Source organism: Simochromis diagramma, unplaced genomic scaffold, assembly GCF_900408965.1.
Source record: "Simochromis diagramma unplaced genomic scaffold, fSimDia1.1 OVJJ01000657.1, whole genome shotgun sequence".
NCBI lineage: Eukaryota > Metazoa > Chordata > Actinopteri > Cichliformes > Cichlidae > Simochromis > Simochromis diagramma.
Genome location: NW_024387147.1, coordinates 82742 through 103638, shown reverse-complemented (window position 1 = coordinate 103638; position 20897 = coordinate 82742). Strand labels below are relative to the sequence as shown.

Sequence of the window (20897 nt, the reverse complement as noted above, 5' to 3'; positions counted from 1 at the left end):
AGGAGGTCACACAAACGCACCCCCAAACACAAGCATACACACTCACACACTCACACACGCACACACTCGCACACACTCGCACACACATATGTGTATATATGAAATATATACAAAAATATGTGCATCAGGAAACCAAGCAAGAAACACAAATATTGCATTCATACGGTGGCTCTGTTTGCAGCTTTGCTCTATAGTTCTATAGTTCTCAGTGGAAATAGTTTATAAAAGAGTCAGACAGTGTTTTATTTTACATTTCAGTTTAAAAAAACAAAAAACAAAACATTACTCACATTTCCCAGGAACCAGCCCACTGTGTGGTCACTGACACAGCTTACATCACCATGAAAACAGCAGCACGTATAATCTGAGAGAGAGGGCAGGACTTCCTCTTGCCTCATGCCCACTTCTGGTTAGGGACACTATTTCTGTTTTGCATTAGTGTAATGAAATACTTTAAATGAGTCAAGCTCAGCTTTGTCAGTTAAGAAAACCTTAATGTTGTATGAATCTGTTTTCTTGGTTGTTTATAAAGTTCTGTGTCTCAGGTGGGCTGGAGCCTATCCCAGCTGATGAGAGGTGAGATACACCCTGGACAGATGACTGTATTTGTTCATGGAAATGTATTAATTGGATATTTGAAGCAATGTAATGATTTTGTGCAGCAGCCTTTAGTGCAACATTAGCATTTTGTGTCTTTTTATGTATGTTTCTGTATGATGATGCTTCGATGCTGTGATTTGATGCTTCTAATGGTTTATGACAAACAGTATTCGGTGTGTGTGGTGTGTGAAGGTGCAGCCAGAGCTGTGTTCTTGTTGTGTTTTTGGCATGTAAGATAACCTAAAAACTTCACATTTAAAAGTTGTAATAATATTGTGATCTTATTTTGCCTTTTTAGCTGCTCAGTCACGCTGATATTTGTATAATAAAACTTACTGCATGTCTGTTTTTTTCAGTCTAGTTTTTATATTACAGGCCTTTTCATAAAGAAAGTACCTGATGTTTCTGCAGCAGCAGGAGAGTATAAAGATGTCACAGCATGCTGTGGTCAGATCTTGTTAAGTTGCTATTTCAGTGTAAAAGGAAGGAAGCTGAGAGAAGTAATACAAACTCTTTGTTTCCTTCACAGCTCTTTGGTATCTGCTGTGCTGCTGCTTCACTCTCTCTCTTTACAGAAAGTTGTAGAAGTTTTCAGACGTGTCACTGCTGGATGTGAGGATGGGAGCCACTTTGCTCTGTGAGCTGGGCCTATTCTGTGAGTACATCACTGACTCCTATTGTTTGATTCATACTGATCCATAAACATGTTTTAGTAAGAAGAACAGAGCATCAGTCATCACTATTTCAGGTTTTCTGATCAGAGGACTCTCATGTTTTGTTATCAACATGTTTTTGATGGTTCATTCTAATCTGAGTCTGTATGTGGAGCTGCTTTAGTTTATCCAAGAAAGATCTGTTGTCATGGTTTTCTGTGTGGCAGGCAGGATGTTTGACTCGTAAACAGAGGAGTAAACTCAAAACGATAGCTTTAACGCTGGAAAACTTCTCATCCAAATACAAAGCAAAACTAGAAACTCAAACACTAGAAAATAAACGAGGAACTGAAAACTAGGAATAGACTTGGAACAGGGAGGAAAGAAACACACAGCATTATGAGGGTGCGACATGACAAATGACAGGACTTAAACACACAGGCAGGACAACAAGATGATGGGGAACAGGTGGAAACACAGCCAGGACAAACCAGACTTAACGAGAAAAGGGAAGCAAAACTGGACACACTGCACACAGGACAGGGACTATCAAAATAAAACAGGAAACACACGACAGGCACAGAGGCACAGCGTTGACACTGATCAGAGAGAACACAGAGCACAGGGACAGGAGTGACAAACTGCGACATGAGACACGACTGACTAGGGAAATAAACAAGAAGACAGAACTGAACCTACACTAAACATGAGGGGCACAGGAACAAACCCAAGAACTAGAAATCACAAAACAAACAGCAACTAAAGCTAGAAATACAGATCCACAAACAATAAGACTAGTAATAATAAACCAGGGGGAGGTACCTGGTTGCCTTTGGTTGCGTTTAGTTTAGTTATGTTTCACTTAGGTCTTCTGTGTTAGTCTGTCATGTTTCCTGTCTTCTGGTTCATGTTGTCAAACTTGTGTTGTCATGTCTGCTTTCCACTCTGTTTCCTGTTTTATGATGATTGACAACCTACAGAGACATATTTGAGTGTCGCTACTTTGATAATGTCTGAAGTTTCTGTCTTTATTTTAGTGCTCTGCACGCTTCTCTGCACTGGACACGCTCAAGGTGACAAAACACTTTTCACTTTTTTTGTTTTTCTTTTTCATTTATCTTACTTCTGTTTACATACTACTGTTTCAGTCTTAAGCACTTTACATTTTTTCTTTTTATTTATTTATTTATATATCTATCACTATCTTTATAATTTTGTGAATATAAACAAAGGTTGTGCCTTCAATAGTACCTGAAGTGTTTCAGATTGTTAACTTTGTGGTTGTGTTGGATTCTAGATGCTGTGTTAACTATTGAACCCAAATCGTCCAGTTTTTTCATTGGAGAGTTTGTTGCATTCAAATGTGACATGAAAGAAGGAGAAGACACTGACTGGTATTACCAAATCAAGAAGGACGGTCGAGAATTTGTGCCCTACGACACAGACAAAGACTACAGATTTGAAATTATATCTACACGTGACAGTGGTGAATATCAGTGCTCTGGTAGCTTGGTGAGCTCACATCATATAAAGAACAGTAATACTGTCTCTATAACTGTATTAGGTAAGTCTTCAGTGACCGACAGCATAAATGTATGATCCCTGTTCAAATACTCAACTGAACAACATTTAATTAAATTTGTCATTGAAACTTGAACTTTAACCAGGACCAGTGTAAAGTCAGTGCGTCAATACTCACAGACTCTGCAAGTTGTCATTAACAAAATTAACAAATTGAGTTTTAACAACAGAGTCAATCGTGGATGAAATTAAATTTAACTACATTTCTAAAGGAAAAGAAGAAACATGAAAAGCTTCATGAAGTTTAAAGTGATGATGTTACTGTTATCTAAACCAACTAATCAGCATTAGTTTACATTCAGGGCCATAGAATGGACAAACATTTAGACTACGGTTATTTAGAGATCAGCAAATATTAATGTAAATATAAACTGTGTTTTTTTTTTAATGTTCTTATGTTGTTATAATGAAAAACACATATTAATTTTTCTTCCTCTTTCATAACAGCAGATAAACCCAGGGCCACACTGACAGCAGGAACAACAATCATACCAGTAGGGGGCAGTGTGACACTGACCTGCTCTGTGCAGAGCTCTGATGGATGGAAATATGAGTGGTTCAGACGAACCCAAACAACCTATGAAGGTAAAATCAGAGATCAACAAAACAGAGATATCAGAGTATCTGAAGGAGGAATCTACCGCTGCAGAGGAACAAGAGGAAACCCAGTTTACTACACTGATAGAAGTGATGATGTCACCATTGAGATAACCTGTGAGTTCAGTCATTTAGTTTGAAATATACATTCACTCATGATTATCAAACGTACAATGTTAAGTTTTCTGTGTTGATTTCATGTTTCTGTTTGTATCTCAACTGTTAATATGTGTAAACAGTTTCCAATAAAGTTGTTGTAAAACAACAACCCAACTGGCCTCAGATATTCAGAGGTGAGACGATCACTCTGACATGTGAGGTGCAGGAAGGAGGTGAAACCACTGAGTGGGAGTATGAATGGAGAGGACCCAGCACACCCACACAGTGGACACACAATAATGATGTGACATTCAGAGTTTCTGAGTCCAGCAGTGGAGACTACATGTGTAAGAGTCGACGCAGAGATGACTCATATTCTTCAACAGAGTGGAGTGAAGCCTTCACATTGTCAGCATCAAGTAAGTCATGTTTGTTGTGTGATCTCCATTTGACAAATGTCATAATGGTCAGAACAGGATGAATTCAATGGTCTACAAAGCATGTTACATTGTTAGTCAGACAAAGAGCTGCAGCTGATAGTAGCCTCATTGTAGACAGTTTGTCACCACTTTGTGTCATGAACTTTCAGCTGGTATAGAGACGCCAATGCTGACCTGCTGCTCCATCACCTGAGGACCATAATGACAGAAATAAACAGGATCGGAAATTTATTATTTTTCAACTCCTTCAACAAATAACCACAAATCTACAATTTCTATTAAAAAAAACAAGGTCATCTTGGCCTAGCATCTCATGCAAATACTGCCATCTCTTACAGTACAGAAAAAAGTCCACTGTTTAATTCACCATGACAAATACAAGCTGCATGGTGGCTCAGTGGTTAGCACTGGTTTCAAATTCAGCATCTGGACGACATCTTTTTATGTGGAGTTTGAATGCTCTCCCTGCTTCTGCATGGATTGTCTCCGGGTTCTCCAAGTTCCTCCCACAGGGTACTGCACCACTGTCTGGCATAGGGTCCAATATCTTGTGACCCTGAACTGGATCAGCAGAAGAGATGAAAACAAAAACGTAAAGATGAAGAATAATATTTGGAGCTTCAGTGAGAATATTGAGAGCTGCAGATGGAGGAAAATTGAGTAAGGGAAGCTAAAATAATGTTATGGTTGTTATTACCACAAACTTCACTACCTCCAGACAGCTGTAACAGGAGACTATTGAGATTACACTAGTTCTGCAAAAAAAAAAAAAAAAGGTAGGCATTATTGATTATTTTTAGATTGCAGTATTTATGCTTCTCTTTGATTATTTGTTTTGGTTACTGATAGAGCTACAAGAAGTGATTTAATGTTGTCTTTGTTCAGCTGGATTATTGGATTATTGGATTATCAGGCATCCTAGAAAGAGAAATAGTGACTTGATGACGTCTGCAAATGGTCTACAGGGTTTATTTTGTATGAATTTTGAACATATTTCTTATGTGAAACAAGCATTTTAAAACCACTGCAATTTATTTACTTTTTTCCAAAGAGCTAAAATGTGTTAAAAAAAAAAAAAAAAAACCTCGCCCCTGTGGGCGGTCCATCCTTCAAGCTCGGGTCCTCTACCAGAGGTCTGGGAGCTTGAGGGTCCTGCGCAGTATCTTAGCTGTTCCCAGGACTGCGCTCTTCTGGACAGAGATCTCTGATGTTGTTCCCGGGATCTGCTGGAGCCAATCGCCTAGCTTGGGGGTCAGTGCACCGAATGGTCCGAATACCTCTGGGACCACTGTTACCTTCACCCTCCACATCTTCTCCAGCTCTTCTCTGAGCCCTTTGTATTTCTCCAGCTTCTCGTGTTCCTTCTTCCTGTTGCCTTTCGGTATCAATACATCTATCACTATGGCCATCTACCTCTGCTTCTCTATCACTACTGTGTCTGGTTGGTTCACTATTTTTTCCTCTGTATTTGGAAGATCTCAGCTCAGTCATTCTCGACCACCCTAGTGGTCGTCTGCAATTTTGACCTCGGGACTTCCAGGCCATACTCTGCACAGATGTTTCTGTATACTATGCCGGCCACTTGGTTATGGCGTTCCATGTATGCCCCGCCTGCTACCATCTTGCACCGTGCTGTTATGTGCTGGATTGTCTCAGGGGCATTTTTACACAGCCTGCACCTGGGGTCTTGCCTGGTGTGATAGAGCCCAGCCTCTATGGCTCTTGTGCCCAGAGCTTGTTCTTGTACTGCTATGGTTAGTGCTTCCGTGCTGTCTTTCATTCCGGCTTTGTCCAGCCACTGGTAGGATTTCTGGAAGTCAGCCGCTTCTTCTATCTGCCAGTGGTACATACCGTGCAGGGGCCTTTGGCCAGCTTATTATCCTGGCAGGTTACCTGATCACAGGCAGGGCTTAGATGATGACAGCCCGGATTTTGTTCTTATCGTTCAGCTGATTCCACAGGACTTGCCTGACGCACTGCAGGTACTTGGTGGTTGCAACTTTCCTAGATGCCTCTTCATGGTTCTGTTTTGCCTGTGGGATTCCCAGGTGCTTGTAGCTTTTGATGCGATCCCCACAGTTCTGACTACCTTCCCTCTCTTTGTTATCATCCAACTACACTTCTCCAGTCCGAATGGCATTCCAATGTTGTTGCTGTATATCCTGTTGGTGTAGATCAATGAATCACTCTTGGCATACAGCTTGATGTCATCCATGTAGAGGAAGTGGCTGACAATTGCTACATTCCATAGTCGGTCTCCCGCTGTGTGTCAGTGTTTATTTAATTGTGAGTTCTTGTGCCTTGTTGCCCCTCGTCTTTTATTCCATCGTGTTTATTCATGTTTCCCCAGCCCATCGTGTCTGTACTCTCCCTCATGTTCCCTCGCTCCATCTCGTCTGCCTCTCTTCCACTCCCTCATCATGTTTCTTGTTTTCCTGTGAAGGTCCCATATTTTTACGTTCATTCTATTCAGTCTAGCTTCCCCTGTCTCGTTATGATTATTCATGTCAGCTGTGTTCCCCGTGTGCTCCCACAAGGTAAGAACTGAACTAAAGTTCAGTTCACCCCCGACACTCGGACCGGAGGCCGCCTCGGGTCTCTCCTCTAGCCTCCCCTTTCTCTCATCCACCTGCTGGCCTCTGTGTGCTCCCACATCCCATGTTCCATTTTGTGAGGTATTGATATTTGTTGCTGTGTTTTTAAGAGGAGTTTTAGGGAGGGATACGGAGGGTATCGGAGAGCAACGCTGATATGCTGCTCCCTCATGTAGTACAATATTAAAATAAATAAACTAGCCATTTGTAATTTCAAACTCCCTGTAACTATGAAAACAATTATGATTTCGCTCAAAAAAAGAATAAAAGTCATCCTGCCTTATCATCTCATACAAAATAAATAAAACACACAGAAACACAGTGTCTGTTTCACTATGACTTTAAGTGTTTAACACAAAACACATAAATGATGAAGAAAAACATCAAAAATATTGTTCCTGTGTTACTTTGGTTATTACTACCATCCTCAGCACCCCCAATCACCTCCAGACAGCTCAAGCAGGAGGCTTGCATTTTAAGATTATAATACACCCTAAAGAGAGCCAGTTTATTACGGACTGACCGACCGATTTGGTCTGATACTAAATATTACTCTAAGCAGAATCTGAGCTCATTTATATGGGAAGAAAATCAGAATGCAAAGAATGTATGTGTGTGCGTGTGTGTGTCTGGAGATGCAAAAACCTGATGATTAAGTTTGTTTTATTGATGATGTGATTTGTGAGATTTTCAATTTGTCAGCTAATGTGCATCTCCTCCTGTGAGGTCTGGCATCTGAACTTTACATTAATAAGAAGTCTTGTGTTTTCTGGTAAATCTGTTGTTATGATCAGTACGTCTGAGAGAAGCATCATGCAGATCACAGGAAAAGAATAATTTATGAACTGACAAAAGTGTGGTAGTTAAATGGACTAAGAAAAAATAAACTATATCATATTCACACTGTAATGTGTTTTCATAATGGGAAATGTCTTTCAAGCAGATAAACCCCGTCCTGTCCTCACTGTGTCTCCATCATGGCTGAGTCCTGGAGCCTCAGTAACTCTGAACTGTGAGGTTGAACATCCGTCTGCAGGATGGAGCTTCTACTGGTATAAAGCTGTTCCTGATCTATCAAAGAAATCCTCCAGTTATGAGCTGCTACCTGATGGCAGTGGGACTGCACAGGACTCCTACATCATTCATGGACAGACACACACAGCAGGATATGTGTGCAGAGCTGGAAGAGGAGACCCAGAGTATCACACTGATCACAGTCAACCAAAGTTTGTCTGGTCTGCAGGTCAGTTTGTTTCTGTTTATTCCAATGAGCTGAAGTTATGTCATTTCTGACTATGATCAAGCCAGACTGAATTTACTTGTTCCTTGTTTTGTAACTCTTTCCTTCATCAATTACAGTGATAGCAAAAAAAGAGAAAATTAATATACAGCAATGTGCAAAAGTTATGAGCCACTCCTCATTTTTCAGTCAGACTTTTTTGTCATTTTTAACTCTCATGTTGCATTCTGGTCAAATTCACCGATTTAAAAGTTGGACAGACACACGCATACATGCGCATATATACACACACATACAAGCACCTTGGGTTCTCTGGTGGCCACTTTGGTAATTGCGATCCACTAGAGCCTCTCTTCCATGGAAACAACTCCTGTGTTGGCATTTCTCACAGACAGCTGCAACATTGTTTCAACAGCACTGATCTGTTCTTGTAGCTTTGATGTATAATGCTTTTTTGAGGTCTTACTCAAAGGTCACTGTTTGGCAACATCATGGCAGGTTGATATACCCTATGTGAGGCTCTTTGATCACCACATTAGTGAGGACAAATGAGGCCAGGAAATTGACAGTGAGGATGGATTAGATAAGGACGTGTCAGAAGCTGAAGACGGCAGGGAACATAATCTGTGCAATCCAGACCAAGAAATGACTGATCAGGAGGAATCCAGTGATGAGTTTGCTGTCAGATTCAAGTAAAAGAATGGGAACTTATCCCCACCTGAGAATTAAGTTAGTTTTCAGCTGAAAATGTCATCAGGATGACCACAGCACCAACAAAATTTATTGTGTCCTGTATTGATGACATCAAATCCTGCTTTGAACTATTCTGGACTGGGTCCATCAAACCCAGTGGTAAACATGACCAACTTGGAGGGGAAACAGATTACAAAAAAGATTGGAAGGAGGTAACCCAGAAAGAAACCAAAGCATATATGGGTGATGTGTATAGATCCAGAAATGAATTTACCAGCAGTTTCTGGGTTGCAGAAACTAGTCAGACAAGGGTCAGATGTACACAAATGAAATATTACCGGTCACTTTTGACTGGAAACATAACAGATGTTACTTTATGTGACTGTATAAAAATTTTAAACGGTGTAGACGGTGATAAATAGTACAGTATGTTTCATCTGATTATTTCTTTCATTCAGAATCATCCAGAAATTCAGTTTTTTTTTAGAATTTAAGGCATTTAAGCTCAGATTAATTGAGACATACAGGCCCATAAATAACAAACAGTCCAAAATCAACACAACAAGTAGTGATAATTATATTTATTATTTATTTTCTTTTTTTTTATGATGAGTCTTAATGGAAAATTCACAAACTTGTTTAACATGAAATGTGCACACCACAGAATAAATTCTTAAAATAACAAATGAAAATAAACATAATGCAAAAACACAAGAAAACTGAGAACGCTGGGTCATAATGACCCAGGACCATGACAAGTTGTCCCCCCATCAATTGTCCTCATTCTTAGATACACATAGTATTCTGGATAAATATCAGTCTAGTTTCTGAGCCTTCCACAGCACAGAGTCTGCTCTACTGAAGGTGTTCAATGATGTGCTGGTGACTCTAGAAAAAGTACAGTTTTAATTCTTCTAGACCTGAGTGCAGCATTTGACACGGTTGACCGCACAAGCCTATTAAACTGTTTGAAGACATGCGTTGATATTCAAGGTTGTGCTCTAAAATGGTTTGCCTCTTCCTTAGAGAGCAGAGCATACTCCGTGATGCAGGGAAAGAAATACTCTTGCCCTGCTACACTTGCTTGTGGAATACCTCAGGGCTCTATTCTGGGCCCTGTTTTATTCTCCCTATACATGCTCCCATTAGGCTCTATTTTTCAGAAACACCAAATTTCCTATCACTCTAATGCAGATGATACACATCTCTCTTTAAAACCAGGCATTGATAGCACATTGCAGAAAGCTTGAGATTGTCTTAGTGACATAAATTGCTGGTTGTCTTTGAACTTTCTCAAATTAAACCATGACAAAAGTGACATTAGAATTTTTGGCAACCAAGACTCTGTTAGTCTCATAAGAAATGACTTGGGCCCACGATCAGGTAATCTACATCCCCATGTTAAAAATCTTGTTTTCATTTTTGATTCTACCCTCAAGCTGTACAAACAAAGAAATTCAGTTGTTTGTGGCAGTTTCTTCCAGCTCAGGAGCATTTCTAAACTCAAAACTATCTTGTCATCTAAAGATCTGGAAACCGTTATCCATGCCTTCATTTCATCATATCTTGAATAGTGTAACTCTCTTTATTTACGCGTCTGTCAATCAAGCCTGTTCCGCCTGCAACTTGTTCAAAATGCGACCACAAGGCTCCTGACGGACACCAGAAAGAGAGACAGTATTACTCCGATACTCACAGCTTTACATTGGCTGCCAGTTAAATACCAAATTGATTTCAAGGTTTTATTATTTGTTTTTAAAGCCCTCCATGGCTTGGCTCCAGCTTACATTTCAGATCTCCTTAGCCTGCACCTACCCACTCGAACTCTGCGTTCGTCCAGTCAGATGCTTTTACTGGTTCCACGCTCCCAGTTAAAATCCAGAGGTGACAGGGCTTCCTCCATCGCCACTCCGAGACTCTGCAACAGTCTTCCCTCTTTTATAAAATCCTCTTCCTTGTAATTTTTTTTGTAATTTTCAAATCAAGTTTGACGACCTATCTATTTTCAAAGGCTTTCGGATCTCTTGACACATTTTATTTGTTTTCTATTCGGTTTTATCCATTGGATGTGTATGATTGATATGTCTACAGTTATTGTGTCCACGGGCACCTTGTGTGTGTTGGGGTGTATATACTTATGCATTTAATACTAGGAGATGCTGTTTTTCTTCATAAAAACAATTTGATAGGTTCCAACAGAGACCGCTGTGTGTTTTTCTCCAGATTTCTTTACGACACTGGGTTGTTTGGCATCATTTTAACTTCTTTAAGTACTATTCCGGAGGACTAGTTAAATAAATTACAAGACATTTTGCCTACGAGAGTTCAGGTTATGTTAAAAAATAAAGGTGGTAATACCAAAGTTTTACTTTATTTCTACACACAATCCTTGTCTTATATATGATACATTCATTTATGTTTGCATGTTTCCATTTCCCGTTTTCCTTACAAACTATTAAGAAATGAGGCATGGCTCAAGGTTTTGAATAGTGTTGTTTGAGATTTATTTATTTGTACACATAACAATGCTGCCATTCTTATCCAGGGTACAATTTTTAGGTTGACCAAAACGAACATCTTGTTAACTTATAACTTATTAGCACATAGTAAAAAAAATATACCAGATAAATTCAAATAATATTTAACATCTCTGAGCTTTGACTCTTCGCTGCATGTTGTTTTCAGATGTTCATTCAGCAGCGTCTCTCACAGTGAGTCCTGACAGAGTGCAACACTTCACCTCTGACTCTGTCTCACTGACCTGTGAGGTAAACTCTGCCAAGTGGAGAGTGAGGTGGTTTTCTGATAATGGCCAACTGAACTCTTCTAACTGGAGCAGAATGACTGGATCTACATACAAAATCAACACATCAAAGTCAGATACTGCAGTGTACTGGTGTGAATCAGAATCAGGAGACTTCAGCAATGCAGTCAACATCACTGTACACGGTATGTAAATGATTACCCCAATAACCTGGTGTAAGTCATTGTATGTGGCAAAGAAGACCTAAATATTTTCCTCAATGGTTCAGAAATTTCCCCTCTGTGAATCTCCACTTTATCACAGTGGAGGGGTTTGTGGATTCCAGTGATATGGTGTCAGGGGCAATTTACCCAACCAATTTACATTTGCTTGATGGATTTAGAGAATGCATTTGATCACATCTCTTGGGGTACCCTGCCTGTTGTCACAGCGTATTCAGTCCCTGTACAACAACAGTGAGCCCATAGAAGAGTGGCCAGGGGAAGGAAGTCTGCACTTCTCTTCCTAGACTCCTTCCTACAGAAAACCCCAAAGTTAAAAAAAATCTGGTACACTAAATTTATATTGCAGACTCACAGGCAGGACACAGGAAACATGTGGATAACACAGTGATTTTTCATTTTTCATAAAAAAAAAAAAATCCTGATTAGCCTTGGGATTTCCAACATTCAAAATCCAAAGTAAATAAAGAGCAAATGATGCAATCTAAATATCAGAAATAATGTGAAGCACTCATGAAGCAAACAGAAAGCATACCTAGGTAACACACACCTCGCGAACGAAACAAGAAAAGATAAAAATAAAAAACTATATACAAGAGATAGTGAGGGGAAATGAAACAAGCAGGGAACCAGACACAACTGAAAACAATCAAGAAATTCCTGAGAATAAGGACAGGAAATAAAACTAGACAAGATAAACAAGATCAAACTGTAACTAAAAAAAAGGAAAGAAGACAACTAGATAGAGAAAGAAGACTAATTTAACACAATGAGGAGAGAGGAAGGTATGGGAATACTGAAAGACAGAAACACAGACAACACGGAGACCATAAAGTGATCAGTGACTAAAGCTGAGAACATAAAAAAGTGATGATCACCTCTCTCATTGAATTTTGAGTGTTTTAATCAACCTTGTTAAACCTGTGGTGTTCCCCATCAAAAATGACCACCATAGGAAATGAATGGGAATCCACTCACTCGCTCACTCACTGAATGACCCCCTGAATGGCCCAGCGAATGACCACTAAAAGATCCACTGAAAGATCCACAGGAACTGAGTTTGGTTTTCAAAAATGTCTTTTGTGCTAATTTAAGAGCAGTTAAAACGGACCGAAAAACACTAAAGTAAGGGACAGGAGGTAAACACGACAGGAGGGTTTTAAAAACTCTAACTTTGTGCAATTCAGTTTGTTGTTGTTGTTGTTAAGGCTCTTTCCATCCCTAAAAGTGTGACCAGAACTAATGTGATTTGCCTGTTTTGCAGATTATGATCCTATCCTGGTGAGTCCTGTTCATCCTGTGACTGAAGAAACGTCTGTGAGTCTGAGCTGCAGTTCAAGAGAGAAAATACTTTCCAATGTGATTTTTTATCACAATGACAAACTTATTCAAAATGATCCCCGAGGGGAGCTGAAGATCTCTGCAGTGTCAAAGTCTGATGAAGGTTTCTACAAGTGTCAGTACTCAGGAAGAGAGTCAGCACAGAGCTGGATGTCAGTTAAAGGTGAGCAGGATCAAAACACTTTATTTTTCATGACCTACTGTAGGTGGCTTATCCAAAAAACATTTACAGTAGATACCTTGTCTACTGCACTATAATATGATCTTAAAACAGGCATGTATTTTTTTTTCAACAATACTGTGGTTAACACAAATGCCTAACATGTATACAATTCCCTGGTTTGAGAGTGATAGCACATATAAATCCCTGAGAATTTAAACAGCAAGTTCAGTTCAGTTTATTAAAGTTAACAGTTCTTTTTCCTTATTTGCAGTAGCTGTATCCAGTTCTTCATTTCTTGTTCTGATGATCACTGGACTCATTTTTGGAGTCATATTTATTTCCCTCCTGTTCCTGTTCAAAAACCTCTACAGAAAGAAAGGTGAGGCTCTTTTCACTCTTTAAAGTGTTTAAAATATCCTGATGCTTTTCTCTGCTGCAGCTTTAACACTGTTGTAATAAAACAAAACTAAGACAATAACAACATTTAATCATGTACAGCATTTATAAGTAATAACAAATTTTCCAATTTCAGGGTATGTTTGTGCTTACACTGACAACAAAGCTTATCTCATTGTATTGTAATATAAATGTTACTGACAAGAATACTTGTGTTCACATTAGTATCACAGACATGTGGTGACTCATTTTCTCTGACTTGTAGGTGATCGTTGTGTCTATGAGACAATCAGAGGCTCTGGGAATACTGAAAACGGTACAGTATCAACTTTAATGTATAGTTAGTGGAAAATGTGTGGTTATAAAATAACAGTGATTATCATTAAAATCAATACTAACATTATTATTTTAGTTTGGGCAGAAATTGATTACACCCACAATTTTAATGTAGTGCACAGCTGTTTCAGACTGAGAGTATATTATACAGATGTTCAGTGTTGGTCATTAACGCCCTGAAAGAGAGCATTCACCTAATGTGCTCATTATTGCAATTCTGCTCATTTAAGGTGAAGATATTTGAAATTGTAAATTTATCTTTAATTTATTTGTGCTTTGCTCTTTAGGAAACTGGGTGACCCGTGTGATGTAGGTCCAGAGAGCAGCATGATCCTGAGCTGTTCTGTGGACAGCTCTACAGGCTGGATGTTCAGTCATTTTCAAGGTCAATTTGACCAGATTAAACACATATTTTCTGTCTGAGTTCACTCTGCATGGACATCTTCACCTTTCTGTATTGATAACAATTCATAAGAATTATCAGTAAAGTAGCTACCATTATGGCCTGTGGCCTGTATTTATATAGCTCTTTACTAGTCCCTAAGGACCCCAAAGCGCTTTACATATCAGTCATCCACCCATTCACACACACATTCACACACTGGTGATGGCAAGCTACATTGTAGCCACAGCCACCCTGGGGCGCACTGATTATCACATCATTTATGATTAGCTGTTAATAGCAAGTGGTGGAGGAATTTTTTAAACCATTCCTTCAGGAAAAGAAGTACTCAAATACTATGAAAATATCCCACTAGACTCAAGACTCAAGAAGTTTACTGTCATTTCGTATGGTGTTACCCAGCCTGAAACGAAATACTGTTTCTCACCAGCCTCTACAGTGCAATAAGCAATTGTGGAGATCAGGGAAATATTTTACTGCTACTATTCATAACCATCATTACCATTACATTAATTATCATTTCATCAAAGCATTTATTCAATAGATTACACATGTTCTTAGTTAAGATTATTACACCTATCACAGAGAGCTTCTGTCTGGTAAAAGGTCAGAAGCGTCAACGGGCGGGGTGAGGCCGAGTGCATTTTGAGGTCGAGACACACACACACACACAAACAGTAGTTAGACTCATGTTTAGGTAAGAGTTCAAATAATAGTTTGCAAAAGCTTGTGACTGCAAAATTGTGTTTGCCTACGGGACAGTTTGTTCCAGGAGATAAGCGAGAGCTAGAAGATTAATAGGAAGCACCTGGCCTCGAGACGGAGAAGATGTCCTTTTAAATGTGTCAAAAGTCGTCAACAGAATATTTGTGGTTTTGAAACTTATGCATGTATTGTATCTGCTTTGACGCATGAGGCGGCGTCATAAATGATACCCTGATGTTATAAAAACAACTGCTTGTGTATTATTGGGCGGAGATCGATGCTGTCTGTGTGCAGTGTTCATCTCCCCATGCGTGTGTTCATTAAAATTATTGTTTGACCGACTCTCCTGGACCAATTGTTGTTTTTTGTGCTCACTCTCAATATTTGAACCCGTAACACAATACAGTTTAAAAAGAATACATTTTAAAAAGAGCAGCAAAAAAGGCATAAATAGCATAAAATCTAAGTTCTAAAACAAACTCCAGTCACATTTGTTCGGGTAGATAACAGCAGTCCTTTCACAGAAGGAATACTTTCACTACACACACATCAACATTACTGCTTCATATATTTACATTTGAGCTCATTTTAAATACTTCATATTCTATTTCTTTCATCATTGTTTTTTTTAAATATTTGATTTTAAAAAATATGAATCAAAAAGCTTAAACAGTGTGTGAGAGGGGCACGCCCATTAAAAGAGAGAGAAAGAGAGAGAGAGAGAGAGAGCTATCCTATGAGCATGAAAAGAAGTGCAGGTTTCAGTGACAGTAACCGACTGTGGGACACAAGATGGCAGTAATGTAAAGAATCACTTTACTGGGACCAAACAGCAAAGCAGGCTTCTTCATCGCAATTCTACCTTTTCTCGTATATCTTCTTCTTCTTATCCCTGCGAAGTGTATAATAAAATAAGGAAAATCAGGAAACTTTAATAATAAAATGTCTTAAACACCAATATGAGGACAAGCTATCAAGTGTAGTATCACTCAATTAAATCTCTTTTGCTTTGTTAGGCTGCAGTTTAACATCTATAAAAAATATGTGCATCAGGAAACCTGACAAGAAACACAAATGTGCTTACAATATTCATACAGTGTTTGAAGACTGTGCCATTTTAACATCAGTTCAAGTTAGATTTCTGAAATATTTCCCCCTTTGGAAGAGGCTCACTGTGTGGTTTATTAAAAAAACAACAACAACAACAAAAAAAAAAACCCCACTCATTCTGCAATAATGCAGCAGCTACTTGTCAAGAAAGAGAGACAAACAGAGAGAGGGGGCAGGACTTCATTTTTGTTTGAGGACTCTATTTCTATTTGTTTTAGCTCATTCACTTCCTGTGGCTGAATCTGTGACCAAAGCACAATTTCACCTGAATGGAAAGATTTGTATCACCGTGCATTAGTGTAATGCAATAACTTACATTAGTAAAGTTCAGCTTTGTCAGTTGAGATAAAAATTAAATAAAGGTTATGTGTAAATTCAATGAGGAAGCTCTATTATCACACACACCCACATTGTCAAGCTGATTGTGACATCACTGGTCTTGTCCAATCATCTTTCTGCCACCCTTCTTAAGACAAATCAGCCTTCAGTCCACGTACTTTAAATATCACTGCACATCTATTATTCTCACTTGCAGATGCCTTCATAATGATCGTCTGAATATATGGACAATAAAGAACTGTGGCCTGACCTGACTGTTGAGCAGGCCAGGGAGAGTCGAGCTGTACATAGTTCTTCTATGTACAGCTCGACCTGAAACTGCAATAAATTGTTTCAGAATCCCATTTGGACCTTAAATTTTGCACTTCACTTAGTGATTCATTCAAAACTACATTGTTAAGTTTAGAAAAAGGAAAGAAAGTTCTAATTTAATTCCATATTCCTCCTTTAGTGCTGTGAAATGTTCAGCATATAACTAGCTAAATTTCATCATCTGTAATATAACAGAACCCTGTTATTAGTGTTGGTTTATACAGTACAAGAATTTCCCACCCAATTATGTCTTCATTACTTAGGAATTCTGCTTTCCTGCTGACTTGCTCTAAAATTACACATCTAAAACACAAGATGGTGCCGAGGCTCTTCAACTTCAGTTTTCATTAAAAAAAATTATTGTATCTTATGTTTAGACTTCACTACTAGTTCACTATATTTGTGGTTCATTCAATATACACAAAATGCAATTTTTTTTTATTCAAACAGGGTTTTAGTGGGCAACAGAATCAAATAATAGACATGAACATGAATATTGTAAACTAAAGCTCGAAAAGAAAAGCATTGAAACTGCATTTCAATTCAAAACAGAGAAACAAAAATAATATCCCTGGCCAAAATTGGGCAGACTTAAATATAAAGTGCTATTTTAAGTACTTTAAGTACATTTTCAAATGGTATTGTCTTTAAATAATAACACTAAAAATTTCAACATAAATGCAGTTTTTCCTTCTTAAAAGAATAAGGCAGTGTTGTGGAAGTTTTCCATTTAATAAAGCCTGCAGACAAGCTAAACCAAGCTTAGTGAGAGAATGCATCATCGCGGGGCAGACGATCAGCAGAGTCTGTAAGGCTACGTCCACACTAGCCCCGATAGACTTGAAAACGGCGTTGTCATCTGAAAACGCTCCACATCCACACTAGCATTTTCAGTTGTTTTCACAGAGTTGTGCATCCACATTGAAACAGACGAAAACGCTTACGTTCCAGTCCTGGGGATTAAAGAATTTGAAGAAAAGCTATCCGGAGCATGAATAAACTGATATTAATCTTTAACAGCGCTGTAAAAATTGAAATCAATCAAAACAACTGCTGTATAAAGCACTCCGCTATATTTGTTTAATTGGTCACATGATTGCATCACATGACTAAAATGCGTCACCGATTTAGAAAGTCTGCGTTTTGGAGTGTCCAAACTGTGACCGGACAGCTCTGTTTTGAAATGTATGTGTTTTTGAGAGCGTTTCCAGGACAGACAGCTGTGGGTGGGTCCCTTCTCAACTGGCCCACCACTGCAGCGGGCAGTCTGTCTCGCTGATGGCGGTTTCTGCTCTGTACAAACTCAGGGCCGTTTTACACTGGGCTTCCTCATCTGAATCAGAGTCTGAAGACAGAGGAGGCTCTTTGTCTTTGTTGGCTCCTTTGTGGTGGCATCTTTACACTGTTCCTGCAGCAGGGCCTCAAGGCTGGGCCAAACCTCTTCTCGCTCTCGCTCTCTAGTCAAGACTGCCTAAACCAAGACCAAGACAATACCAAGACCAGAGGGTTACAGACCGAGTCAAGACCAAGACAAAGTCGAGACAAGACCAAGACATAAAAGTCTTTAAACCGCAGCCAGCTGCTGCTTCGTTTACGGGTGTCGGGCATATTTATGTGTTTTTGCAATGCACTCGCACAGCTCTCCTCACTGCTGTCCACTGTCTCACTCAGAAGAGGACAGACCCATGCTCTACTTGACTGTCCTGTCTCTCACCCTCTCTGTTTTTCACATAATGATATTATCCTATATCCTCGTATGTGATTGGCCACAATATGGAGGGATTGGAGCATACCTGAGCCACTGTGTGAGAGCTGAGCAGCGGAAGGAAATTAAGTGAGGAGCTGGCTCTCACTCAATGGAAGTCGACTCTGATTCACTACAAAGCCCTCTCTAAGCACGGCTCTTAGAGCTAATGCTTTTACGCATGACACATTATTGTACGTTACGTTGTGTGTCATGGATACTGTTGACTCCAAATCTCCCGACCACTATGTCGATCTGAGACAGCAAGACTGAGACAGTGAGACCAAAACAAGACCAAAGTCCATCGAGACCAAGACATCCAACTCTAATAGCTACATGTTGGGATGGGTCCTTTGTGAAGGCAGTCTTAGGGTACGTCCACACTAATACGTTTTCGTTTGAAAGCGCATCTTTTTCTCTCCGTTTTGGCCTCCCGTCAACAGTGAAGGAAAAAAGCAACGTTTTGTAAATGCATACATTTGAAGACGGTGCTTTCGCGTCGCAGTGTGGACAGCAAAAATGGAAACTTTTTGAAAACAATGACACATTTTAGTCATGTGATGCAGTCAAGTGACCAATTAAACTAAGATAGCGGAGGGCATTATACAGCAGTTGTTTTGTTTGCTCTCAATTTTGACAGCCCTATTAAAGATTAATATTGGTTTGTAGATGGTTCAGATAGCTTTTGTTCCCCAATCCTTTAATTCTTACTCACAGCAACAACTCCACCTCCTTCTTAGTCCATTTAAAAAACTCGGTGCTTTTCCTCGACATTTTGCTGCGATGTTTCAAAGAGCCGGAAAGTAAATAAGCGGCAGACAGAAATGAGGCAGGTCGAATCATCTTGTGTTTCACACATGCGCAGGACTGGAACGTTAGCGTTTTCGGCTGATTCAATGTGGACGCACAACTCTGTGAAAACGACTGAAAACGATAATGTGGACCCGGAGGGTTTTCAAATGAAAACGCAGTTTTCAAATCTATCCAGGCTTGTGTGGATGTAGCCTTAAATTTCACTATGTAGTTTGATCATTGCAGACCTCCATGGTGTGATGTGGGTGGCAGAAAACAGGTAAAACCACTGAACATGAGACATATGTCTCACCTTCAAGAAGCTCAATCACAAACCTGTAGTAGTTCAAGAAAGTAATTATTAATCTACACACTAACTATCAACTATAGAGCTTTTTGAAGAAACAGTAAGAATAAGTTAAAAAAATAGTTTTTTTTGCCTGCATGGCTCAAGGACAGTCGCCAGCTTTTGGAGAAGCAGCCTCTTGATTCTTTAGTGGACAAGAAACCATATCCAGTGTTTAAAACTGGTTGTGGATGTGAGGTTTTTAAAGTATTTAAAGTGTACAAAATAAAATGTTTTATAAATGTGGCTTGTACTATTAATGTTTAATAGTCATTAAAACTAGAAAAGTGCTGCACAAACCCCACCCTGTGGTATTTCTTCTGAAACTGAGATGTTATTTGATCCTGCGCTTCTGTCTCTTGGCAGAAAAGGGGAAACACCCACTGCCCATGAGTTATGCTGTTTGTACTAAATGGGTGTGCTCTATTATATATATATATATATATATATATATATGTATATAAAATACATACAAAAATATGGGCATCAGGAAACCAAACAAGAAACACAAATATAGCATTCATACGGTGGCTCTGTTTGCAGCTTTGCTCTGCTCTCCAAACATCAGACTGACAGTGTTTTGTATGTGGTCAGCTCAAACAGGTGTACATTTTGGATTTGCTTTAATAGTTCTCAGTGGAAACAGTTTATAAAAGAGTCAGACAGTGTTTTATTTTACATTTCAGTTTTGATTTTAAAACCATTACTCACATTTCCCAGGAACCAGCCCACTGTGTGCTCACTGACACAGCTTACATCACCATGAAAACAGCAGCACGTATAATCTGAGAGAGAGGGCAGGACTTCCTCTTGCTTTATGCCCACTTCTGCTTAAGGACACTATTTTTGTTTTGCATTAGTGTAATGAAATACTTTAAATGAGTCAAGCTCAGCTTTGTCAGTTAAGAAAACCTTAATATTGTATGAATCTGTTTTCTTGGTTGTTTATAAAGTTCTGTACGTAAGATAACCTAAAAACTTCACATTTAAAAGTTGTAATAATATTGTGATCTTATTTTGCCTTTTTAGCTGCTCAGTCACGCTGATATTTGTATAATAAATTTTACTGCATGTCTATTTTTTTCAGTTTAGTTTTTGTATTACAGGCCTTTTCATAAAGAAAGTACCTGATGTTTCTGCAGCAGCAGGAGAGTATAAAGATGTCACAGCATGCTGTGGTCAGATCTTGTTAAGTTGCTATTTCTGTGTAAAAGGAAGGAAGCTGAGAGAAGAAGTTAAAAAAAAAACGTCTTCTGTTCTTTGGTATCTTCTGTGCTGCTGCTTCACTCTCTCTCTTTGCAGAAAGTTGTAGAAGTTTTCAGACGTGTCACTGCTGGATGTGAGGATGGGAGCCACTTTGCTCTGTGAGCTGGGCCTATTCTGTGAGTACATCACTGACTTCTATTGTTTGATTCATACTGATTGATA

General features: G+C 39.1%; 1 protein-coding gene across 1 annotated transcript in view; it reads left to right on the top strand.

Moving 5' to 3' along the window:
- Nucleotides 1-20897, top strand: part of LOC120743564 (titin-like) — a 108100-nt gene that overhangs the window by 76269 nt on the left and 10934 nt on the right. The window contains exons 10-11 of the mRNA XM_040047221.1: nt 3285-3548; nt 3671-3949. Of these exons, the coding sequence (XP_039903155.1) occupies nt 3285-3548; nt 3671-3949 (543 nt within the window). The remainder of the gene's footprint in view (nt 1-3284; nt 3549-3670; nt 3950-20897) is intronic.